The 25,540-nt window shown below is 40.0% G+C and overlaps 2 protein-coding genes across 3 annotated transcripts in view; one reads left to right on the top strand and one right to left on the bottom strand.

Annotated features, from left to right (window-relative positions):
• The window catches only part of APPL2 (adaptor protein, phosphotyrosine interacting with PH domain and leucine zipper 2), a 33,316-nt gene extending 7,786 nt beyond the window's left edge, over positions 1-25,530 (top strand). For both annotated transcript variants that reach the window (XM_032107468.1, XM_032107469.1), the window contains exons 3-21: positions 7,134-7,193; positions 7,695-7,766; positions 9,606-9,693; positions 11,806-11,847; positions 11,968-12,026; positions 12,995-13,141; positions 15,332-15,414; positions 17,834-17,992; positions 19,004-19,192; positions 19,479-19,521; positions 19,599-19,655; positions 19,769-19,857; positions 20,289-20,441; positions 20,565-20,614; positions 21,400-21,574; positions 22,208-22,244; positions 22,354-22,494; positions 23,166-23,213; positions 24,004-25,530. In XM_032107468.1, the coding sequence (XP_031963359.1) occupies positions 7,134-7,193; positions 7,695-7,766; positions 9,606-9,693; positions 11,806-11,847; positions 11,968-12,026; positions 12,995-13,141; positions 15,332-15,414; positions 17,834-17,992; positions 19,004-19,192; positions 19,479-19,521; positions 19,599-19,655; positions 19,769-19,857; positions 20,289-20,441; positions 20,565-20,614; positions 21,400-21,574; positions 22,208-22,244; positions 22,354-22,494; positions 23,166-23,213; positions 24,004-24,132 (1,821 nt within the window). In that variant the 3' untranslated portion in view covers positions 24,133-25,530. The remainder of the gene's footprint in view (positions 1-7,133; positions 7,194-7,694; positions 7,767-9,605; positions 9,694-11,805; positions 11,848-11,967; positions 12,027-12,994; positions 13,142-15,331; positions 15,415-17,833; positions 17,993-19,003; positions 19,193-19,478; positions 19,522-19,598; positions 19,656-19,768; positions 19,858-20,288; positions 20,442-20,564; positions 20,615-21,399; positions 21,575-22,207; positions 22,245-22,353; positions 22,495-23,165; positions 23,214-24,003) is intronic.
• WASHC4 (WASH complex subunit 4) overlaps positions 9,744-25,540 on the bottom strand; it is a 55,210-nt gene continuing 39,413 nt past the window's right edge. Inside the window, exon 34 of the mRNA XM_032107466.1 lies at positions 9,744-12,894. The gene's annotated coding sequence lies outside the window, so the exon portion shown is untranslated. The remainder of the gene's footprint in view (positions 12,895-25,540) is intronic.

The raw sequence follows: 25,540 nt of genomic DNA, 5'->3' as shown, positions 1-25,540 counted from the left end.
CTCTTTAGTGAAAAAGAGGCTGTGATGCTACAAGGAAGATGCAAGTGTGTGATGCCCTGATTAAGGAGAAGTCACAGGACCCAAAAGTAGCACTTGAGGAGTGAGGTTTGGTTGATCTGGCAAACCCATGTGATTAAATACAGTAAAGCATAGTGAAGCATTTTTATATCCATCAAATAAACCACACCCATGTGAGTACATAGTATATTTCCTGCTGTAGTTCTCCCAGCTGTGCTGTGGTGCCCTGAAGTAGTTACCACAGTAGTGGTCTTATACAGGAAATCTTCCATCCAGAGTTTATTCCTGTAGTCCTTCCTTCTTGCAAGCAAGCCCTGATGTTTCATCTGGCATTAGTGCTGATTTCTGTGAATGTTGTGTTTGTCTGGGGATGAGAAGAGTCTGGATGTTTTATGACCTGAGCAATATTATAATGCAGCAGCAAGCAAGGACTGTTAGCAAATTTAATTTGCTTAAGTTACAATGCTGAGGCTCTTGCAATGGTGTATGAGCAAAGTGTGCCCAGTTTACCTTCCTGACCACTGTCGTAGTAAATGGTTTTCAGAGCTTTACTATCATTTCCGGTTGTCCATCATGCTCTAGAAATGGCTGAGCTGGGAACCTTCACTTGAAACAAAATGCCTTTAGGAAACTCAGGAGACTGTCGTGTCTCTAGTGACTAGTAGGAGGGATAAACAGTTGAGCAGGTGAGAGGAAAGTAAAATGCAGTATTTTGTCATTGTAAAGAGATTTCATCTCGTGTCCTGACAAACCTATCTAGATACTAGGGCAGTGATGGCAGAAGAGGAGTAAAGAGAAACACATGTTGTCTTTATCAATATATCTAGAGAGGGAACAGCATGAGAATTGTGAAGCATAATCCTGTTCAGCATCTGTGTCTCTGTGAGAAGTTGTCTTGTGATTCCAGGCAAAGCAGCAATAACCTCAGTGGCTCACTGCCTTTTTATGTCCAGACTCTTAGAGAAACTTCTGATAATTATTGAATAGTCTTGGTTTATAGGTACCACTTTACATGGGTGTCAGGACAGCTTGAATCTGTCAAGCTGTTTTAGGTAGTGCTTTATAAGTGTTATTTCTCTCTGCAAGTTAATGATGCCTCATGTCTGCATTTTTCAGCAGTGCTGCTTGCTTGACTTTCCTGTGTATTAACTTCAGTAGGCTGTAACTTGGTTGTTGGGTGTCAGGCTCTCTAGGGTATGCATGGACTTTCATATTTATTATGTTGCATAGCTAACTCCAAGTGTTGAGAATTCTTGTTTAATTAACAAGTAAGCACTGATGCAGCTTTTCTTTTAATTGCTTTCTTTTCATATCAGAGGGAAATACTGTATTACCTTTTCAAATGACAAGACTTTTTTTTTCCTAAAACGTTTTGAAGGAACAAAATTTAAGTTAGCATTTTATAAACTTTCAGTTCTACATAGAGAAGCTTCAATAGAGTGTTAGATAGGACATTTGCAATAAATTGCAGTTGTCAGCACTGACTTCTGTGAAATACTGTGTGTATTATTGTTCCATACTCGGTGTAAGTTTGCATCATATACCTCTTACCTTCCTGAGGCACATTCACCAAATGTTGCTGACAGAGATAAGCAGAAAATTACCACATGAGAACTAATGTATTTACAGAGGCATGGGAGTTGGGTTTAATGCTGCCTGTAAGTCAGAATTGTCACTGTGCCTGGAAGCAAGTTAGCATTGTGCTAAGGAGGATCTGGAGATCCGAGGCAGCATAAATGTATGGATACCCTGCTGATAGTAATTGTTTTGACAGAAGAGATTCTTTCTGTACTGAGCTAACCATCCTATTGTAGTTGCTTTTGGTGTTTTTCAGCAGCTTTGACTGGCATCTTCTGTTCCTTGGAGCTATTGGAGGATCCTTTTTGGAACTGTTCCCATTTGTAAGGATGGAATGCCGTGCTGTGAATCAGCACCAGGGCAACCCATATGTTAGCCTGATCTTGTAAAGTGCTGTGCAGCCTGAGCACCCTGGTGAGGCTTAGCTTTCTGCAACCCTGGATTCATGTTTCCAAGCCATTTAATATGCAAACCTAAGCCTGTAGGACTTTGCCATTTACTAGATTGCTGGATAATTCTGCTTTGTAGGAAGATAAGCATATGTAAATGGAGCTGCATAGAACTGTTGCCTCAAGACCTAGTTCTTTCTGTGCTGTGCCTGATTTTGAAGGTAAATGTGTTGCCCAATTCTGAAGGGGTGGACAGGGTGCTACTGCCTCCTGGGTCTTCCACTTCAACCATGTATCTGGGTCTTTTTCCTCTTTTATGAGGCATTAAGTTTTCCCAGATGTAAGCTAAAATGTATTATGTGTCATTCTGCACGTACAGAGTGCACGAATAAATACCTTTACCAGAGTCTTGCTTGTTTATATGAAGCAGCCTTTGGCAGTTCTGTGTGCTAGTTACTTTAGTTTTAAAAATTCCAACTATAGCTGACGTAGGAAAGTTGCTTTGCAGAAAGCTTCATTATATTGGGATTGCACATGCTGGAATAGTTCTGTGTCTTTAGAAGTTAATTTATAGCTCAGCTTAATCCTTTACATGCCCTCCAATCTGTAATCTGTTAGACAACTGTCTACAGAAATATCTTTGGATTTCAGCAGATTAATCCTCAGAGTTTATTTTGGAAAAATACAGGGATCCTAAAAATGGATGGACTGCCTCACTGGGAAATAGTTAATGGCATGGATATTTTATTACAAAGAGGTTATAGAAAAGTCAGTCTGTTCTGAGGATATGAACAGCTTAGTGAATAAAAGTGATAATGAAGAAGGTGGAATCAACCACATGCCTTTGCTCTGGGTACTAGCTCAGAAAATAAGTTGGACTTTTTTTTTTTTCTGCTGACTTTTTTGAAGGCAGGGTGAGATATTTCAATAACTTGAGAATTAAACAATATTTTTTAAGCTAGTTGTTTTTAATTTCTGGTAGATTAATGCTAGATTCAAGACAGCACTTCCATTACCTTTTCCATTTGAACTGGACTTACAGAAATCTATTCCTAGGGCTACCATGCCAGTCAAGGTTAAAGAAAAGGAAAAAAAAGTCAGCACATCTGTAATCACGAATGATTTCATTATACTTATTTACATATGGTCTTTTTTTCCTTTTGGTACACTTTTTTCCCATAATGCTGCCAAGATGTTTTCCCTGTTTAGTAGAACCATCTAGTGCAAATGAATGTATTTCCAAGGCCCACTACTGGTTAAGTTTGCCTTCATTTAGAAGGCTTCAATTTCTGTTCAGGATTTTATTGAGTTTTTGCTTGCTATATCATCTCATTGATAGCTCTCCCACTCCATAAATGCATGATGAATCCTAAAATGTCAAGGTAATGTGGAAGAGATGTGGAGTCAGGCTTGTATTGTAGTTTTTCTTTTGCTGTGGTGTATTGAATTGCAGTCACTTCAGGACAAAGGAAATCAATGTTGCTGTATCCATGGGAAAATGCCTTGGAAATAGATTAAAACCTGTTAAAATAATTTGCCTGGATTTAGTGGATCTGTCAAGTGAAGCAATGCAAATAACTTCTAAGTCTTGGAACTGAATGGCAGCAGGACAGGGGGAGGGGAAAGGGCTGATTAGGAAGAAATGAGAGGAGGATTAAACCAAACTTTCCCAGATTAGTGTGCTTAGCAATGCAGTATTACCACTAGGTCAGCAGAGCACTTTGCCTGCTTCCTGTTCCTTATGCAATGGACTGTGTTTCAACTTGCTAGCTTAATTTGTTTTGTTTAGAGCTTTTGGGTGTGTGTCTGTTTTGTTTTGATTTTTGTTTGGCTTTTTTCCCCCCAAATGATACAATGAATGATTTTGTATCTCCAATGGGAACTAAGTCTGGCAGGTGTTGGGAGGGAGGATGAAGGACCCAGGATTAACTCTTCCACATGGGTAGGGATTGAGTAACAAGTTTCTTTGTGGTGTTCTGACACAAAGAACTGAGCCAATAGATGAAAAATGTGACCAGCTGGCAGCAGTGGGTTGTGAGTAATGCATGGAACTGTTGTCCCCAAATCAGCCTAAAATCCCAAAGTAAGTTTTGTGTCAGGCACATCTTTCAATTTGTTCTGTATCTGGAGTAGCATGCTATGAATGTCTGCTTGGGGTCTGTATTATTAACTGTTGTCACCTGATTGAATACTTGGTAAGATGTTATTAATTTACACCCCTTTGAGATCCTCGGGGTTTATGTATTCCCCCATTATCCTGTCACATTCTGGAGACTACTCCTGGGGAGTGATGATCACTGGAAGGTGCTTATTCCACACACCTGTTTACATTGCCCATCTTCAAACTGCCCCACATAGATGAGTAGAAACTTTGGGGATGGTTAACACTTATGTCTTTGGGCAGGTTTTGTGCGTTTTGTTTTGGGGTTTTGTTTGTTTTTCAGCCTATTATTCTGAAGCTTCTTTTAGTGTTAGCAAATATAAGCCAGAAGCATGTATTTGCCAGATTCAGAGCAGATCGTGAAACTGCAGACTTTGCAGGAATAAGTAAATTGAAACAAATGGGGAAAAGAGGCATGTTTCTGATACTTGTTTATTTCAAAGGATTTCTTGCACCCTGATCCAGCTGTACAGCTTACAGGTGGCATCACAGTTGCTGTGTGACGACTTAGAGCTGGGTAAGAGCTGCAAGAAGACTATCTTTCAGGTTGTGCTTATGAAAAAGATGCCAGGTCTGAGAACCTCTGGTTCTTTTTGTAATCTTAATTTCCAGCCACATGCATACAGACAAACCTTTTAATGTCTTCTGTATACTTGCAGGGAGTCCCGTCCTCCCTCTCATAAACTCATTGCTTGCTAGCTCCCACTTTGAAGGTGGAAAAGTCTCTCTGGTGTTCTTACTGCTTGGGGGCAGATAATTAAGGCTCATTTCTATCCATGCCTGAGCCCTTAACAGGGTTTGTTTTTTGTAATAAGGCAGAACATCCTTTTCCATCCTCTGGCTTGGGAAATCCTTAAATACCAAGTGTTTATGTAAAGCTTTTTCATTTTAAAAACTATGTACTCTGCACAACCAACCTGCAAATCTTACAGGAATCATTGACGTTGTTGTATGAAAGTGTAGTGCTTGTTACTAATTGGGCTGAGACAAGAAACAAGGCTAATCCGTCACTGTGAAGTGAGAATAGTCATGAGGTGTGCACGATCCGAGCGTGGGCCCACGTTATCTCAGCTCCGAACTCTTGTTTGTACCTCGGAAGGCCTCTGCTGTGCCATCTCCTCCTGCCTGTGAGTGTTGTCACCACGGCATTTTAAGATGATCAAAATTATCTCGTTCAGCTTTCCCTGTCATGTGTTCACATGCAGCTGCTGGTACCTAGGCTGTGGCTGGTTTCTTTTGGCTTTCTTTTTCCTCCCCTGAGCACTTGGGCACACTTTAACACTGACAGTGTTGGGACCCTGCTGTCCATATGAACCCCCATTCCTGGCATGCCAAGGCGGTGCGGAAGCACCAGGCTGTAATGCAGGATGTCACAGGTGGCAGCAGGCCAAAGCAAAGGGTGTTTCAGAGTCTCTGGCCCAGATAGTTTGCTGTGCTGTGCTCTGCTTGCTCAGGATGACAGGGACAATAAGAGAGCATACAAGCTCTGTCCCAGTTTTAATGGTGTTCTGTATCAGCCCTAGTATAAAGAGATCTATTAAAGTAGTTCAGATATTTGCTCCTAGTTTTACAAACTCTCTTTGGCCTTATATATTTGGAGACAAGAATAGTTTATGTTAAGGTTTAAAATTAAATTTAAAGTTACTAGTTTTCTGCATTACTGAGGATGAGAAGGATCTGATAGGGGTTAAGACAGATGTCAGTTACCCCCTTCCCTTTTTTCCTTTATTTTAGTTTTAAGTCCTTGTTAACAAACCAGGGACAGAGGTGTTGATATGCTAGTATTAGGAATACATTGATTAAAGATTGGCATATCCAAATGCTTGTCTGGTTTTTCCAGCTATCAAGCAAATTTACACACCTTCCCTACAAATCTTGCCTGGTGTAAGCATGTCTTAAGTGTGTGTGCACTTTCATTGGCTGGTGCAGCCAGGAGAAGAGAGATGTGCTGGTTTGTGCTCCTGTAGCCACTTAAAGTGCTGTAGTTACACTGGTACATTCCCTGAGCGTGAATGCATTATGGAGGCACATCTGCTGGTTCACTTTATTGATGTAGATTTTGGGGACAGATGATAACCCAGAATGAAACATTCTTATGCTGGTATGGCAGCCTACGTGTTTGAGGTTCTTCTAGTTTTGTTATTTTCTTGTGGTGGGGGGAAACCCAAGGCTAAAACTAAACCTCAAATCTTAGCTCTATTCAAAGAAGTTAAACTGTAGATCTGAAGTGTGTACCTCTTACTACTGCTTCCCTATTTTCATGGTTTAAGCCCAGCTGGAAATTCTGCCAGCCCTATTTCTGGGGCTTGTTCAACCCCCTTTCCATCCCCCTCACCCCAGTGGAACGGGGCAAAGAATCAAAGTAAAACTCGTATGTTGAGATAAAAGCAGTTTAATAATTGAAAATAAAGTAAAATACAGTAATACTGATTAATGATAGTAAAAGGGGGAAAACCCCCAAGTGATGCACCCTGCAGTTGCTCACCACCAAATGACCAATGCTAGAACCCCTCTTCCCGAACCCAGATTGGCCTCCCTTTGGCGTTACTTGTCCCAATTTATTTACTGGGCATGCTGCTCCATGGTGTGGAATATACCTTTGGTCCTTTTGGGTCATCTGTCCCAGCTGTGCTCCCTCCCAGTTTCTTTTGCGTGCCCTCTCACTGGCCGAGCGAGACAAGGAAAAAAAAACCCTTTACTTAGGATAAACACAACTTTGCAAAAATCCAAAACATCAGTGTGTTAGCAGCACTATTCTTACTCTGAATCCAAAACACAGCACTGTAACAGCTGCTGAGAAGAAATTAACTCTATCCTAGCTGAAAGCAGGACATCTGTGCAGGTATGTTGGGACTAGCTGCTTGCACACAACTGAATGTTTTTGTGGGTAGTTTCAGATTCAGTCAAGACACTGGTAACAAAGTAGTGGTAACAGCAGCACTAGGGACCTTTCATTATTTCTATTAACATGGCATTTTTGTTTGTAGAATGAAATGTGTCTTGCCACACAACAGCTTTCGAAGCAGCTCCTTGCCTATGAAAAGCAGGTATGTTCAGCACGTGACTTTGATTTCTTTCCTGCCTCAGCACTTGTGAAGAAGTCTGTAAATCCTTTGTTTTCTGGAAGTGCTCATGCCATTTGCTTCACTTGGTTTCATGTGACGGCAGTTGTGAATTTCCCCAGGATGTTTAAGGGAATTGGGTCATTTCTGAGAGTCCTAAAAAAACCCAGAATCAACCAAACAAGTAAAAAAAAACCCCAAAAAGGTACAAAATCTGAGTTAATAAATTTATGAAGATAAAGTCAGTTTGTTCCAGTTCTATGACTTTAAAATGAGTATAATGAGAATTAAGTGTTGTCCAAAATCCATTCATTTAACACAAGAAGAGCAGAGTAAAAGAAGTATATTAATGAGTTTCTGGTTTTACATTTATTTTTATCATTTGTTTCATTTTGTAGACATATTCTTTCTTTTTGTAGTAAAATGTGTTGTATTTTATATTCATCTTTATTGATTTATGGACCAAACATGTGTTTCTATTTCCAGCATTTTGCCTTAGGTAAAGGAGATGAAGAAGTGATATCCACCCTTCATTATTTTTCAAAAGTTGTGGATGAGGTAATTTGAATTGCTAATATTCTCTTTTTACAATACAGAATATTAGTGGTTTTTCTTTGGGTCTGTCCTTTCGATTCAGAGCCTTCCCACTGAAGGCTAGATTGTGCCTGGGTTTTAGAGCCATTTCATTCTGGATAAAGAAGTTTGATAACACCCTTCCATAATGGTTAGAGCTGTTTCTTTGGCTTCATCCTGTATGCTATCCTCAGAGCAAAGCTGAACTTCCTAAGGGAACTTAAAAAGACACTAAACCAGGATGTGTCATCTAGGCTAGGACAATCTTTTATTTAATTCCATATTAAAATGACACTTATATTTCTAAGCTTTAAACACTGCAGTTTGAGCCAAAACTTGCTAGGTATGGATGCAGGGCAGCTGTGAATTGGTAAAGCTGCAGTTTAGTTGCTGTGAGGTCGTGCAGAATCCAGAGAAGTCTGGGGAAGGCTGCAGTACTGTGTGGTGAAGACAGTGAAGCCGCATGCAGTGAATACCCCTACTCCCTGGAGGTTTCTGCTAAGTACTGGGAGCCTTTATAAATGCTTTTGTTAGACCTGCCCATATAACATTTCAATATAGCCTTGGTATCTAGGTCCTTCTTGCTTAGGTTTCATTTGTCACATCACTCTCTGCTGTGAGCAGTGCTGTGCCATCAGAAAAGTCTTGTTCTTGTTAGTCTACTTCCAACTTTGATTAAGAAGGCAAAAGGCTGTACTGAGGTCTGCTGTTTGGAAGGGGAGAGAGGGTTATGGGACAAAAAGTAAGTTAAAAATTTTAGAGCCCAAGGATAAACTCTTAACGATGTAGTGAGAGGAATCCCAAAGGTTTGCTTTGTTTTTTTTAGGCTTTTCTTGCTGCATGTGTGTTCTCAGGATACCTGAAAGGAGCACTTGTTATCACAAGTCTTGTAGTTGCTTATGTGAACTCCAAATAAATCAAAACACGAACTTTCTCCTTCCCAAGTACAAGAAAAGAGTGCCATTTGGGGTCAGAAAGCTGAAAGCCTCTGCTCTGTTCTGTCAGTCATGTTTTCCCTCACAAGAGCCTGCTCCATTCCTCAGCCTCCTTTTCTGTGTTAGCTACCCCTTGTGCCTGTTTTAGTTGTCTGTTCTATCAGATTTGAATTGTGTTGCCTAGTGGGAAATCCTGGCCTCATCCTTACCTGCATGAGGCTGCCTAGAGGTCTCCAGGACACTGTGAGCAAACAGGCAGAATGTCCCACCAAGGTGTGGCACCCTCCTGGTGCTCCTGCAGTGTGATCGATAGCTGTCCTACCTGCACCCATCTCATCTTCTTAGCATGCCACTGTTGACATGAGAGCCTTGCCTGCCTTCATCCTAAATAGTGGCACATGGGTGCTTTAAAACAGCTGTGTGCTGAAGTTTAGGAACACTTACAAAAACAGGAATAGGGAAACCGCTAGGAAGGTAAAATATTTGAATGGGACCCTTCATTGTGGTTGTCCCCTGTTGTGATTGTGGGTAACCCTTGTTCATGGAAAGACATTGTAGTCATGGTGGTGGGATTGTAACTCCATGGCATAGAGACTTAACAAAAACAGGTTAATAAAGGATAATTACAGTTTAAATCCTGTTGGGTTAAGCATTAGAATTAACGGTCAAGTGAATTGCCCTAATCCGTTATGTGGGAACTGAAGTGTTCTTGGATCCTTGGGAAATACCAGGCAGGAATGAAGCATTTAGGGAGACATCCCCATCTGTCTCAGATACCTTGAGAAGTGTATTTTAAGCATTGAAGTACATTATATCCACTGGGCACAAATGGCTGGTGTGTTCTGGTGTTTTTATTTACATTGTGTCTTAGAACATTTCTCTGTTTCAGCTCAATATTCTTCATTCTGAACTGGCAAAACAACTTGCAGATACAATGGTTCTCCCAATAATACAATTTCGAGAAAAGGATCTCACAGGTAAATTTTATTCTAAGTTTCTGTTTTCCTCATGTGTTCCTTCTTGCTTATTGCACCATAAACTGAGACATAATGCCATGTATTAATTTGTTCTTTGGTGATTCACAGAAAAGTTTTTTAGGTTTTTTTTTCTGCTACAGAATTTCATTGACAGGTGCATGCTTTTACTCAGACAAAACCAGTTCAAGTTCACCACATAACATTTTATGCACCATATGGTGCAAGTTTAAAAATACAGCTTTGTTCTTTGTTGGGTCACCCTGCTTTTACACCAGTGTAATTTCAGTGAAGTCATTGATGTTATAATTGCCAGAAGGGAAATTCAGCAGTGAATTGGGCTTGCAAACAGTATTTATCCCACTTCAGAAGTTTGGGGCTGTTTGACAAGCACAAGCAAGAATGTTGTTCTAACTTCAGAGAATAGTATATTCCCTCCTTTTTAAGGAAGCAGTCCTCTTTAAGTCCTTGCCATGCAAGGGTAGTTCCAAGTTACCTGATTTCACAAATTTGGAAATTCATTACTTAAACAGCAAGGCAGTAATGCAAATATTTGATGTCATTTCAAAAGAAACAAGCTCATATTCAAGGTCAAGGACACTCTTACCTACTTATGCAATAGAAATGTGAGTTTTTATAGCAGCATTTCTTTCTTTCTTTCCTTTTTTTTTTTTTTAAAGCCCACTGCTCATTTCACTTGTTACAGTCCCACTTGCGTCCTTGTAGACATCATTTTGGTGGGAGACAAAACAACTACAGCAAAATAACGACTGGTTTAAGTTCCTGATAGTATCTGATTTGAAATTGTGAAGACATCCAGGTGTCTATGTTAATGAATACATTGTTTATCATAACTGTTAAATATACAGTGGGATTTGGATGGTAGGATGTTGATTCTATAAACACTTCCCCACCTCTTTAATGTGACTCAGAGATAGTAATTCTGTTTCCATATTTATGGGTTCTTCCCGCTTTTCATTAAAAAAAGGTACAAAAAATGCATATGAAGCCTGCAACCGAAGCTTCAGCTGCTGCATGACAAAAAATGAAAGTTTCTTCAAATTTCCTGGATGTCAATTTTTTTTTTTATTCTATCCATCACAGCATCCATTTTTTTCTGATGCAGTTTGTAAGACATGATGTTTAGTAGAGACTTGGCCATATTGGAATTTCATAGAGGGATTAAACAAGGAAGCAAGGAAGATTAACTCTGTCACTGTTTTTACTTTTGATCTTGTTACATCTACACATTGAATACTGTTGAAACCTTTAGATACAAGTTAGTTACATGTGGAAAAAATTTCTGTCTTTCTGCATCTGAGTCATAATGAAGCAGTCTGGGGAAAAAAAGGGGGAGTGAAACTGATTAATGAGTACGATGTTAAAAATAATCAGAGACCATGATGACATCCTACAGTTTCCCCTTGGTATTTTCACAGTTGCATAATGTCTGTTCTTGTGATTGTGCTTTCTTTGTAGCCTTTTGAGAGAGTTTTGCCAGTTGTAGCATATGTTGGTGGGGACACTAAGAGCAGTTTGTGCCCAAAACTTGTGAAGCTAAAGTTGCCGGTTTAGTCTGTCTTCTCTCTACCTGTATCAGAAACTCATGGCCAGTGTTTGTAATGCAAGCATCATAGCCAGCAGTCAGGTGTGTTAGATATGTATCTCTTTTCACAGAGCAGCTTAGCAAAAAATGTTCCACATTACAGATTCATGTACAGGGAAAGGCTTTAGTTCATGCATCTCTGGATCTTAAATTTCTCAGTATCACTTAAGCACTGTCAGGAAGTTGTTCAGAACTGCTGGTTTTTTATGATCTTTTGTCAGAATAAACATACTGAAATGGTGCTTCTTTGGAGAAATGACACTGGCAGATAAGGCATCTTTTTCATAGTGACAACTTGCTCAATAAAATAAACTCACTCCACCCTTAATCTGCTTATTCATTTCTCTAGCAGCTGATCTGGTTTAGCATTTTCAAGATAGGTGCAATGTACAGATCTCTGCTGTGAAAGGGCTGGAGTGACTTGGGCAGTAAATATGCCATAAATGGTCTCAGTTGAACCAAGTGTTAAAAGCTGATTTTACTTGGAATATTTGGTTTCTCTTTTCCAGAAGTAAGCACATTGAAGGATCTCTTTGGCCTTGCTAGCAATGGTATGTGTCCCTGTTTTGTTTGTTTCTATTCATATGCAGCTGTTAGAGCACAGAAGACATGTTTAATCTGTGCACACACACATCACATTTCTAAAAAAAAATAATATTCCTTGTCTACAGAACATGACGTGTCCATGGCAAAGTATAGCAGGTTACCGAAAAGGAAAGAAAATGAAAAGGTAACAAATGTGAAAGGGAAAATGAAATGTTTTCATCAGCCATTCTGTCTGCATCATTGTTCATTGTGAACTTTGGAGAGCTCATTGCTTAAATTCACAGTAGCTCAGTAATACTTGTGATTTCATTTCCAAGCAGACACAAAGCTTTTAACCATCAACTCAGCAGTTACACCTGTTTTCGCCAAGTTAGGCGACTGACCAAATATTGTGCTCAACTAGAGCCCTTCAGATCCATGGGAGCTTTTCAGATGGAGGCAATCCAAGTGACGATAAACAGCTTTGTATGGGCCTACTGTTGTACAGCTGAGGTGGTGATGCAATATCACTGAGTACAATTCTTTCTGAACTGCCATGAAGCCTTGTGTCTGCTGTTCCTAAAGCATTCCATTTCTTTGCATGTATCTTCCTGTTAAATTGCTCTGTATGGACTGTCATCCCACTTAACAATGCACATAACTCTCTTGGTGGGATTGCTCTACATTCCTCCTCCTTTGCCCACTGGACTGCTATTCTAAAATACATCCCTTTGTCAAAAAGTGTATGGCTGGCCCTGTCCTGAGAGTGAATCCGTTCTACAGGATGGTCCTTGAAAGGAAATGCCTTATGGAACACAATGTGGTATAGCTTGCTGTGAATTATTCACCTCTGAATTCTGCACTTGCAGACTTGTGTTGTCATCTCAGCTGCAAATAAATTTCTTGCACAGAGATCTGATCCAGATTTTTAGTGGTGGTGGTAGTTATGTAGTTTGTAGTCACAGGGGCGCCTCAAATGCTGAAGGGCTGACAGAGAAGGGCTTGAAGTACTTGCTTTGGGTTTTGGATTTGCTTTCTTCGTTTCTCATCCTTCATTTTAACCTGGAGAAGCTCTGTAAATGAGAGGGATTTAAAAATAACTTGAAGATCATCAGCAAATGTATCCATATACACAGTAACACTCTGTCAACCTCTTTATCGTTTTTTATTCAGCTTAAGGCAGAAGTAGCAAAAGAAGTGGCAAATGCAAGAAGAAAGCAGCACCTTTCATCCCTGCAATATTACTGTGCCCTGAATGCTCTGCAGTACAGGAAGAGAGTGGCAATGATGGAACCTATGCTAGGATATACACGAGGACAGGTATTGACAGTAAAGTGTCTGTATCACTTAGACATGTTCCTGGGAAAAGTAAAACATTGTAGTTCTGGATTTATTTTGAGAACTCACAAATTACAATGAGGGTGGAGGGGAAACAACTTGCATTCAGCTTGCCTAGATTCCAACAACAGATTTTGTTTGTGGCAGATAGCTGAATGTTTAGATATTCAGGAAAGACACTAATGAAAAGAAAATCCAGTACGCTTCTATGCAAAATCAGTTTAGGGTTAGATTTTACAGAGCTGAGCTGTCAGTGCAGTAGCAGTTACTTCCACTGTTTACTCAGTCTGCACAAACTCTCCTATGTAGCAGTTCCCTTCCTGGCACGTAATGTTCAGCATACTGATGAGCAGTGTGCACGATGGGGAACAGAGCATGCTCTGGAGAGCTGGAAGGGCAGAACAGTAGAGAGGATTGAGCATAAGGCTGGAAAACCCTTTTTCTAATTTTTATTTTACCAGCAATTTGATAGAGCATTTCTCAAGTCTGGATAAATGTAAGACTGATAGTCTGACTCTCCAGGATATCAGGAGGATCAATAAACTAGTATTATCACAGCACTTGATTCTCATTATCACCCATTTTAAGGATCTTGTGTGCCTTTGATTTTGATGAAAGAAGGTGTTTGGAAAATAAGAATTGGGCTATGAAAAGAGGAAAAATTGATGTGCCCTGTTTGAGATTGTAGTGTGGCTCATCATGTACATCATCCTGTCTTTTGCAGCACATGTGCCTCATTTAAAATAGGTAGTAAATGAGGATTCAGTCACTTTCCCCACCAGGAGAGTTCACACTGCTTCTCTGCTGTAATTATCCTAACTGAAAGAACTGCATTGGTTTCCTTTACTGGAAGCCAAACAGAACTTTCTTTCCCAGTACTTTATCTGGCAAAACTGCCTATCTCAGTGCTTTATACAGGGAAGTCTCAGGCTGTCATGGGAATGACTGAATAACCAGAATTTATGTTGATGCTTAAATATTGTGAACTGCCTTTCAGCCCAAATATGTATTTTCTTAATCAATTACTCAAAATACGTGTCTCCTGTTTCACATTTCCAACAAATGAGTAGTTCATTTGGAATTTTTGGGAAAAGCAGTGGCTTTATAGAGGGTTCATTTGACTGAAAACTGGCATCAGCATCTAAGCGAGGTGTGCCAGTCTGTCATGAGTGGAATTTAGAGCTCTTCCCTCCTGAAGTAGGCTTCAGAAATAGAATAGGTGAATCATTCTTTAGGAGGGCATTCTTTCTTTCCTTTGTCTGCAAGGGTCAATAACATGGTTGCAGAAATCTGAATCTTGGGAATCCTACATCCCAGGGTTGGGGAGTGAAATCACGATTAGAAGTGGATGAAATAGCTAATAAATTGCTTAACATCCAAGAATTTGCTTTTACATCTCTTCCCAGAGTAGATCACTGATTTTTATGTGTTTACCCTAATTAATTGCAAACACATGCTAGCTGAGTCCATGCTTCACTCAGTTGCCAGTAGGCTCTAATGATGACTGTGTGCCCTGCAGCAGATAATTCAAGGTCAAGTCTATAGCAGGTGCTTTCCTTCTGTTGTGTGCCTGCTGAGCCATATCAGCTAAGAGAATTAATCTTCTGTCACAAAATGTGCACTTTGGCCCTAGTAGCATTTTTTAGCTCCTTCAGTAGAACAAAACCCATGGTAAAACTGTAGTTGATATAACCAATTACCCTGGAGTGTTCTGTAAGCACAGCTACACTTTCCTGACTGACTTTGCTACAGCACTTTGAAAACTTTAATATTGGAGTTGGTAGTCCAGGTTTGACTACTAAATCTAATGGATGATTTGTGTCCCATTCCCTTCGATATGATGGCATTGCACACAGCAGCTCGTAGCACCACGAGCCCCAGCTCTGCCCAGTGCTAGTGTGAGAGAAGCTACCTGTTCTCTTATTTGAGTCATTCAGCAAGTTCATTGGAAGCATACCTGTCAGCAGCTAGCAGCTTATCTGTGTGTGAAAGGGTGGAGAGTTGCAAAAGTGGGAAGTGCCAAGAAAGGCAACGCAGCTGTTTTGCCTTTGTGTTTGATCGCCCGCCAGAAGTACCAGTCAGAATGGGAGCGCTGTTCACACTCCCACAATCTGTTACTTGTCTGCCAAAGCCAAGAGAACCTTCAGTGTCCTTTTTCTTGGTCTTTTTCAGATTAACTTCTTTAAGAAAGGAGCAGAGATGTTTTCCAAAAGAATGGACAGCTTTTTGTCATCTGTTTCAGACATGGTTCAGAGGTAACCCAGTGCTTTTGTTTGCTTTTGTCGTTCCACTGGAGTCCGAGCAGTAGTGCTCTAACCTTCACCATGTACCAGAGAGTGCCTCTTTTTCTTTCCAATCAGATTCATTCCATGCTTCCATTGCATAGTTGGGCATATTTTGTTAAAGCAACAGATAGAAAGGAGATGTTTGTACACGGAAAAGAAATTGCTGTCTGTACACTGCAGAGAGTATTTTTACAGTATAGTCAAAAACTATATTCTGTAAAGTGTTCACATGCTTTCTTACATCCCTGTGTCTCTTCATGAACACAAAAGCATGGAATTTGGGCTAGAAATGAGTTAACAGTATTAATACAATAGACTTAAAGTGCTTTCTGAATTAGAGGTACTTATATTTACTGGGTCTTCTGTAATAATACAGCAACAATAACCATTAACCTCTCAAGTAAGGATTTAGGGCCTAAAGGGTTTGATGGTGTAGCTACACAAGGCAAACAAAACTCCTCACCCTAGGCAACATATTCATTGCATCCAGTGTAGGCTGTAGTAGTCCACTGAGTTCAGCCTTCTGTGGCTAAGTCCTACATTTCAATAAACTGCTTTTGTAATCCTAATTTTGTGATCATTTTTTCTTACACCTCCCTTCCAGGTCTTCTACTTGTAGTGAAGATTGACATTTTCTTTATAATTAAGTTGCTGTAAATGTAAATTTTACACTTGAAATGTAATCATAATAGAACATTTTTCATAGAATCATAGAATGTTAAGGGGCTGGAATGGACCTTAAAGATAATATAGTCCCAACTGAGTCCTTGACTTTTTAATGCTCCATACCTTTCATATTAAGCTATAGCCAGATCATTACTTATTCTCACTCTGGTGGCACTTTAAATAATGCATACTTGTTAATTTGAGAACCGTGCTACAAACAAGTGCTTTGTACAGTAGATTATTTCACTAAATGATTCTTTACTTTCTGTACTTTTATACTTACTTACATATCTTTGCACTCTCATTTGTGAAATAAATCCTTCCACACAGTCCATACAGCATTTTTACAGACTGGAGGACAGATTTTAAACTCCATTGAAATAGTGTCTTTTGTTTAGTAAGTCCAAGGCATCTTGTGTCTTACAGGCACAGGGAGGATCCTGCCATTGGATCCTCACCGTAGAATAAGCCCTTGTTTTCCAAAGTCTGATGGGTTTGAGTTCTGGACAGTGTACAGTAGTAAATGGAAGCAAAAATAGGCTGCTCAGTTATTTTGCTGAGTCTGGTTTTTGTGTTTTAAGTCTGTCACACAGTAAAGCTTGAAAGTACAACTCAAATGTAACTAGTAAAGGAGTGTGATGTCTTTGGAAAAACCAAAAGAGAAGCTTGTAAAATTCTGAATGGCCCTGTGCAGCATAGAATTAGTGACACAGGACAGGGTTTCGAGACTTCAGTTTGCACAGCCACTGAAAACTCTGCTGCCTACTCCTCTCCTTCCTTCGTGCTGGGGATCACAAGGCCTCAGTCACATCTGCTTGCTAGTCAAGCTAAAAGCTTTTCATTTGTCAGATTTGTTCTTTTGGAACAACAAGCTGATGTGACCCATTGTGCAGCTACAGAATTTCAGTGGTGATGAGGTCTTGCATCTATTTAAGCTCCTTGTGAAACTGAGTCCTCGAATTTAAAAGCCACATGGCTCTCTGGTCCTGTTGTGTATACCATGTGTTTTATGCTTATGTTCTTCAAAAGGTTTAACTGCTTGGGCAGGAAGTAGGGAGGAAATTACTGTGGCATAGGTGCAGGTATTAGTGACTTTCTAAGGTATGCAGCAACAAGAAACCAATATATTTAAAATGAGCTCAGTTTAGCCAAGCCTGCCCCAAGGATGTTTTCTGGATCACACCAAAGCAGAACACAGTATTAAAAACAAAAAATTAATGCTAAAGTGAGACTTGAGATATTGGTTTTGTTATGTATTGTTTTGACTTAATGGAAAACTTACCAGTGGAAGTCCAGGACCAGTTAATAAGTGGTCTCAAGGCAGGAATACCTGTGTGTTACAGACTTGCAGGAATTAGACAAAATTCTGTGAGAGTCAAGAGATCCTCTAGTACAGCCTGCTTTGAACAGTGCCACTACACCAGGGCAATGTCTGTATGTGTTCAGCAGTGTAAATTTATAGAAGCAATACTTTTACAAGCTCTCTCTCAAGAAATAAACTGAAGTCTTCTTTCTCAACACTTAAACATTTCTCATGTGCTCATTTCAGTATTAAAAACCAGTATTTCCTATAAAGTCTATTTGAAAAATAAATTTCATCTTTGCACTACCCTCCAAGGTAATCCAAGCTGGTATTTTTGACTTACAGATGTTAACTGTGTCCTGGTATAAAATAGCTAATGGTGGCTTTGGGTTTCTTTTTGTGTTGTTGGTTTTTTTCTAGCATACAGGGAGAGCTGGATGCCGAAGCTGAAAAAATGAGACTATCCCAGCAGGATTTAATTGCGGTTAATGAATCTGTTTATACCCCAGATTCTGATGTAACTTCACCTTCTATCAATAGAAATCTCATCCAGAAGGCTGGCTACCTTAATCTTAGAAAGTAAGGAGATTGTTGTTATCTGCTGGTTTGTTCAGTGGCTAGATTTTTTTTTAGGGGGGGTGGTCATAAAGACTCCTCAGGTAATGATGTTTGAGGGTCGTAAATCGGTTTGGTAGCTCTACTTTTCATCTCCTGAGTACCTCTGTCATCTTTGGAAATGTGTTTTTGAAGCTTTAACCAAATTAGAGGCATTTGAGACTATTTTTCTGAAAACAGAAGTTTGCTTCTGATTGAATTTACCTACAGGAATAATTTCCTGCGTTCAGCTGACTATAAATTAGAAGCTGATGAGGCTGGGTTCAGATTGTTCCCAGATCTTAAAGAAGACGCAGTGTTTACAAAAACAGACAGCTACATTTTGTAGTTAATACATGTTTTCATAAATGACCTCTTTTACATAAATAAAAGCTTTATGGACAATGCAAGTTTGTAACTTTGAATGTGTATCATATGTAGAGTTACCTCTGCAGATTTTACATATAAAATTTTCCATAAACTTCCACAGGAGTTATGTATATTGCTGGCATATAATAACCCTATTTATGTGATTTATTATTTTGTTTATCTAGTAATTTTTTCTTTGTGGGGGGCATCTATTAATTTCTCATAGTATTCCAAGAGCTGGATTACACTATAATAGGAGTCTACAGCTAAGCAAGAGATGGACTCTGAGATACTACTGCAGTAGATACTTTTTTGCATTTTGATTCTTTGTGCTGAAATTGCTCATAGTATTTCATGTCAGTTACTCAAAACTCTTTTATTCCTTAACTAGAAGATACCATTTTTAACTTGGATGTTTGGAATTAATTTAATTTTTCAGCTTTCATTAAGGATTAGTTTCTGCTAAGAACAGGTGCTGCTTTTTCTTCTTAACAGAGACCCATCATTAAAAAAAATGCCAGGGTGAACATAAAGTTCTGATTAGCATCAGGATGTGTTTGCAGTTTCATACCTGTTTGGAGTTATTCTAAACAGTAACGAGTCTTTATCACTGCATCTTCTCGTCAGTAAAACAGGTCTGGTGACTACAACTTGGGAAAGACTCTATTTCTTCACTCAAGGTGGCAACTTGATGTGTCAGCCAAGGGGAGCAGTAGCTGGAGGATTGATTCAGGACCTGGATAACTGCTCTGTTATGGCTGTGGATTGTGAAGACAGAAGATACTGCTTTCAGATCACTACTCCTACAGGCAAAGCGTATGAGACAGGTTTTGTTTGAGGACAGCCAGTCACACCTACCCCTTCAGATGCTCTTTCCTGTAAAACATGCTTGGTGTAGTAGGAAGCTTTTCTGGGTTTCCAGAAGGGTGTTTCCAAATTAAAAGCATATTCCTTCCAGTCCTCCCCCACAAGTGCCTGAATGGCACATGTGGTGTCTTTTAGCTGCAGCTTATTCATGGTTTTTGTTCCTTTGGTGGTTAATGGATGCAAAGCTGGTGATATTATTATAAGCCCTGGAGTCAACACTGTGTTTGCATTTTAGGGGTATAACCCTTCAAGCAGAAAGCAAGAAAGAATACGAGGAGGTAAAAATATTTTCTTAATGTTATTATTCTTGTATGCAAGTGATCTCGAAGACTTCAGTTTCATTTTTCCCTTCCAGTGGATATGTGCCATCAACAACATCTCCAGACAGATCTATCTCACTGACAATCCAGAGGTGGGAGCTTGTTCCTATCTTTCAGTCCTTTCCTTCAACTTGCCCTCCCATTATTCTTCACATGGTAGTGTAAAATACATGTCTAAAAGAGCTGCTCTGTCTCGTTTTCATAGGCAGCTGCAATCAAATTAAATCAGACAGCCCTGCAAGCAGTGACTCCCATTACCAGCTTGGGAAAAAAGCACGAAGTTCAGCACCTGAGGTAACGTTCTCCTTTGCATGGAGCAGGGACCATGTGCAATTATATTGAGCCTGGGGCTGAGAGGTCTTAAGAAGATGTTGTGATTGTCACTGAGAAGTGTAGACACAAGTGCAGGTCTCTGCTGGTAATGCAGCTGTGAGTATGGACAGGGCAGGGAGACAAATGGCTACCTATTGCTAAAAGTCAGCCCACACTCAGAGGTGATCTGCATTCAGGTCTAATATACCAATGTTTACTTTTATCCTAAATAATATTAGGTTAAAAAAGTATTTTATTAGAGTCCTCAGTAACAGGTAAATAGGAAAATACCCTACATGTCTGCATAGGTTCAGTCCTGCTTTGGATTTTTGAATAATCTTGTCTCCCTTCCAGAGCAAAGGTAGGGTGTCACTGATTGATAGAAACATACTTTTTTTCCATTTTCATTTTAGCCAGACTGTAAAGAATATGGAAAATGACAAAATAATTCCCAGTGAACCAGCTGGCATTCAAGACTCCACACAACTCATTGCTCCTGGAACACCGATTCAATTTGATATCGTGCTGCCTGCCATGGAATTTCTGGACCAGAACAGAGGTGGCAGGTATGGCCAGAGACAGTGATCCATCACTGTAACAGTGTGAATTCAGGCGAGATGAAGTATTGCAGCATCAGTTTGTGGTAGTGACCAGAATCTGTAATTAAAGTTTTAATTCTTCTGTCACAGGCGTGCAAACCCATTTGGGGAATCTGAAGACAGCAGCAAAGATGAGGAAGGTCAGTGCTTCTTTCATCCAGATAAAATTAGTCATGATTTTAGCTAGCCAGTGTTTCTTAAGAAAAGCACCTGCCACCATGGAGCAGAAGTAACAGATCCATAGTAAAGTGACCTTCTGTACCAGCACATATAGGGGGCTTGGCTGTTCTCCTCTTCTCCTGTGCCTGGAACCCACAGCCCTGTCAGAAAACTGCTCAGAACCAAAGCAGTACCTACTGCTCTGAACATTCACCCTGCTTTCCCTTGCTCACCCCCAGCCATAGAAGGAGCCTGTCAAGTGATGGCTGTGCTGCATAATGGCTGCTTAGTTGTCAGTAAGTCTTATGGTGACAGTCAAGGAAGGGTTTGGTGAAAACCTCACTGGGTCCAGCTGCATGGAAGGGCAGAAGGACATAAAAGAAAGGGAAGAATGTACAAGGCTTAATTGAAGCCAAGGCTTGTGCACAGTCCTAAATCATCACAGTTTATGTGCACACGATAGCAAAACAGGCAAGGGAATTTTACTTAGCTAATCAAATGAAGCATAAAGGACCAGTTACACTTTTAAAGCTTCCAGGCAACTGCAAGAACTTCCTTCCCCACCTCCACACTGCTGCCTGTTCATGCATTTGAAACTGGGTCAGGGCACTGTGTGACTCATGGCAGAAAGCCACCACTCATGACAGTCACCAACCACAGGCTTACTGTTGAATTTCCAGAGTGAATAAAATAATTCCATTGATACTTTGAGCTACTGGAAAACTGGAGTAGCAGAGTGAAGGAAGTCATGGCTTTTCTCTTGCAGACTCCCTCCTGCAGCAGATGTTCGTGGTTCGGTTTTTAGGGTCCATGGCTGTTCAGTCCGATAAGACGTGCGAGGTGATCTATGAAGCCATGAGACAAGTGTTGGCTGCTCGGGCCATTCACAACATCTTCCGCATGACTGAATCCCACCTCATGGTCACCAGCAAGAACCTGAGGTACTGTAAAAGCCTTAGCTTGTCAGTATTCTGTTCTCTTCATACAATTTGTGATTAATTATGTATCATTGGTTTTGTTTTTCTAAGACATACACCCTTTGAGGAAGCAAGATCCTAAGAGTCACTTCACCTAGAAAGAAATGCATTTCTTACTGTGTGATATCTAGAAATGATCCTCCAGACAAAGTTGTAAGAGTGTCCTATCAAAATCTAAGGATGCAGTGGGACTGTAAGACCCTGCAAAGATACAAAAAAAAAGATACAAAACAATGGACTGGAAGATTCTCTTTCCTAACACTGTCCTTCCACAGTAGTGTCACTGTAGAATATGCTGATATCAGACATTCCCTTTAGCTGGGGTGTGTTTATGTCCCTCTGCATTTTGTGTCAACCCAGGCACTCAGGATCCTTTCCAGGTGACTCAGAAAGGTGCTCTGACCTGTACCTGTCAGGCAGCTGAGAGTCAAGGCCTAGATTCGAACCTTGCCAAGCACAGCTAAAGCATCTGATTCTGTGCATGTTTCCTCATCTATAAAACTGCTAGAGTTACTGCCTTTCTATTTAAAAGCCCCTTGAAATTACCAGGAGTCACTCTAAAATAATTTTCTTTTTTTCCCCACCATGTAATTGCAGGTTAATAGATCCTCAAACCCAAGTTACACGAGCAAGTGTAAGTAACTTTTTCTCTCACAGCAGTGACTCCTCAGTCACACGAACCTGAGCTAACTAGCTAACTTGAGCTGGTTAAAACAAATAAATTATTTATTTTACTTTTCCAGTTTGAACTCACCACTGTGACACAGTTTGCTGCCCATCAGGAGAACAGGAGACTGATTGGCTTTGTGATCCACCTCAGTGAGACTCTGGGAGAAGAATCCATGAGTGCATATGTTTTTGAGAGCAATACAGAAGGGGAAAAGGTTTGCATAACATTTAATAAAATTCATTTAGAAAACAGGTCTGTGGCTTCTTGGCTTACACATCTGGGAAACAGGGCTATAGAAACAAGAGCAGCTCAATTTCTGGCCAAGAAAACCTGTGTTAACATGGAAGCCTTTACTGGCTTACGTCTAAAAAGGACCAAATGAACAGATAATGCAGCAGCATGTACAAGGAGGAAAGGATGGGATTGCTAATTCCAGCATTAAGAGAGATGGGAAAGTGCTGTCCAGCACCAGCACTAACAAAAGCAGTGTCAGCTATGTTGAGATGTGCAGCTGTGAAGCTTTCACAGACAAGGCAGCCGTATGTGCTAACACCACTGGCTGTTCGCTGCATGCTGTAACAGGAATAGGGAGTGGGGTGGAGAACTTCTGTCCCTACAAACAGTAACACTCCCCCAAGTGTGGGAATAAAGTCTGCTGAATAAAACTAACCAGGCTGAGCACAAAGATTTACCAGCCTTTGTGAGCTTTGAAGCTGAACCCCAGATAGTTTTATCTGTAGTTAGCATAGCAAATTGGTATTCCACCTCTGCTTTTAGGCCTGGTTTTAAGACTAAGTCTGCACTGACACTTCTGTGGTTTACTCTTAATTAAGGAACAAAAAAACTAAACCAAAACTGAACTTTACATGTATTTTTTCTTTGTAGATTTGCTATGCCATTAGCTTGGGAAAAGAAATTATTGAGGCACAGAAGGTAAGTTAGTTTCATTCCCCACATCTGTATGATACATCATGATCTGCTTTTCAGCTGCACTGTCCAGATACCTCTGGTGTGCATAAGAAAAGAGAACTGCTACTCCTCCTAAGGGCAAAGTTTTTCAGACATTATTTAACACAGCAAAAATAAACTCGTTTTTCACAGTAGCATGATTTGAGATAAAATGTGCCACCCCAAACCAAATTCAGAATTATACAAATCCAGTTGTTCATGTCTGAAAGAAAGCTGTGAGCAAAGTTTTCAAAAAAACCAAACCAGCTCTTTGTAATGAAGCATAAATCACACAGACTGCTGTTTCACTGTTAGAAACTTAGATTCTTTCCTTCCCTAGGGATGAAAATCACAGTGTTACTCCACTTAAAATGAATGACAGAGTTCCCCTGTCCCTTGTTAGATACATTTTATCTATATAGATGTGACATTATTATTTGCTGTATAGTTTTGCTGCTAAGACTTAAGAACAAGTTGGGGAATGAGCTTTAGTCACAACCAATAAGCATGGGTATAATAAATTATTTAGACTTTTGTTACTTTTCTCCTTGCTTTTCAGAAAATAAAGGCTCAAAATTAATTACTTTTTTTTTCTTATATACCCAACGGGTCTTTAGTTAACCAAAAAGTATTGTTTATGTTTCAAATCTTTATTCTAAAGGTTGTTTTAAAAAAACCAAAAAAACCCCAAAGTTGCAAAACCTTAGCAAGAAGTACTGGGAAGTCTGTGTTCCTCAATGGCTGCTGCAGCTTGCTGACCTCTCTTTTTCTTCAGGATCCAGAAGCATTAGCTCAGCTAATGAAGTCTGTGCCATTCACAAATGATGGGAAGTTTATGCTCCTGAATGATGTGTCAGAAGAGGATGGAACCATGCATGAAGGAGGGGAGGAGTCAGAAGCATAAGCAGCTCCTGTCACTTCCTGCAGCCTGTGCGGGAGCTGCAAAAGCAGGGAGTCGTTTTGCAACAATCTCTTCAGTCACCTGCGCACACCTGAGGCCAGCTGCCCTTTCCTGCTGGAGAGCACTGGCGACTTTGCAGGGCGTCCCTCTGGCTTTTCAGTGGCAGCACAGCAGGACTGGGCCCTCGAGGCATTTTGCATTTGTGAATGTGTAGGGTGGAGCTGTGTCTGGGGAGCTGACAATCCCGAGCGATGTTTCTGCAGGAGCCCCACGCTGCTGGTGGGCAGGAGAGCGCAGCTGTCGGCCACCGAGGGTTAACGGCATTCCTTACATTTACAGGGCCAGCAGCCTCTCATTCCACTGAAATTCCTGTGAGCTGCCTGCTCCTCTGACAAGTATCAGGCCTCAAATTTCCTACCATAGTCAATTTTTATAGTTTGCATGATTATGTGCATCTGAGTGAAGGTTAAAAATGCACTATCTACTTTATTTCAGATGAAGTTATTTTTAGTCTAGTTTAAGTGTAACAAGATTTACCTTTTGTGTTAGCCTATTTACAAAATTTGTTAAACACTAAATTTTTCCTATTAATATAATCTATTTTTATATTGCATATAGAATAAGCTTACAAAACAAATCTAAGTGCCTACTCTTACCTTCCAGGGGACCGCACTCTCACGTTCTTTAATTAAATAATGGACATAATGTATCTCCTTGATTTATTATTCTAAATACCACTGACATGCAAACCTCAGAAGGAGGCAACGAATGTGGCATGTTAGTTGTGTGCAGTTTTTCTATGGCTAGGTTTCTTGCCAGAGATGGTAATAGTAGGACAAATAAGTACTTTTGTAGTAAGAATTCTTTGTATTTTTAACATTGTGGTGACATGCAACAGCTGAGTCTACCAGCAACCTTTGGTTTTAAAAAACTGAGCAATAAAATGTTAGATTACAAGTCTACAATGTATTGACAAGTTTCGTAGTACCTTCCTAAGATTAGACACTAGAGAGATTTGGCTAATAAGTTTATATTTTTTTCCCCTCCTGAAAACATGAGCAACATTACTCTGCAAGAACAAAGTAGACAAAATAAATACCTGTTACTAGGGGGGAGGGGTGTAAGCTGTAGCATAGTTTATATTAATCAAGATAAGATATCTAGAAAAAATGGCTGAAATTCCTCAAACTTAAATTAACTCTTCTCAGTCACTAGGAAACTAGATTTTCCATAAGCAGAATCTGTACAAGAGTATCTGAAGGATCCTGGATTGGAAGTGTTTGATGTGGAATAAATTTAATTTAACTGGTTACCAAATGTTTAAAAGTACCATGGAAGAAACTGTTAGTAACTGACACAAAACCTTCATAAATAAAAGCTGAAGCTGTCTTATTAAAAAAATTAACACCCG

Source organism: Corvus moneduloides, chromosome 4 (genome assembly GCF_009650955.1).
Source record: "Corvus moneduloides isolate bCorMon1 chromosome 4, bCorMon1.pri, whole genome shotgun sequence".
NCBI lineage: Eukaryota > Metazoa > Chordata > Aves > Passeriformes > Corvidae > Corvus > Corvus moneduloides.
This window is presented reverse-complemented; position numbering and strand designations above follow the sequence as displayed.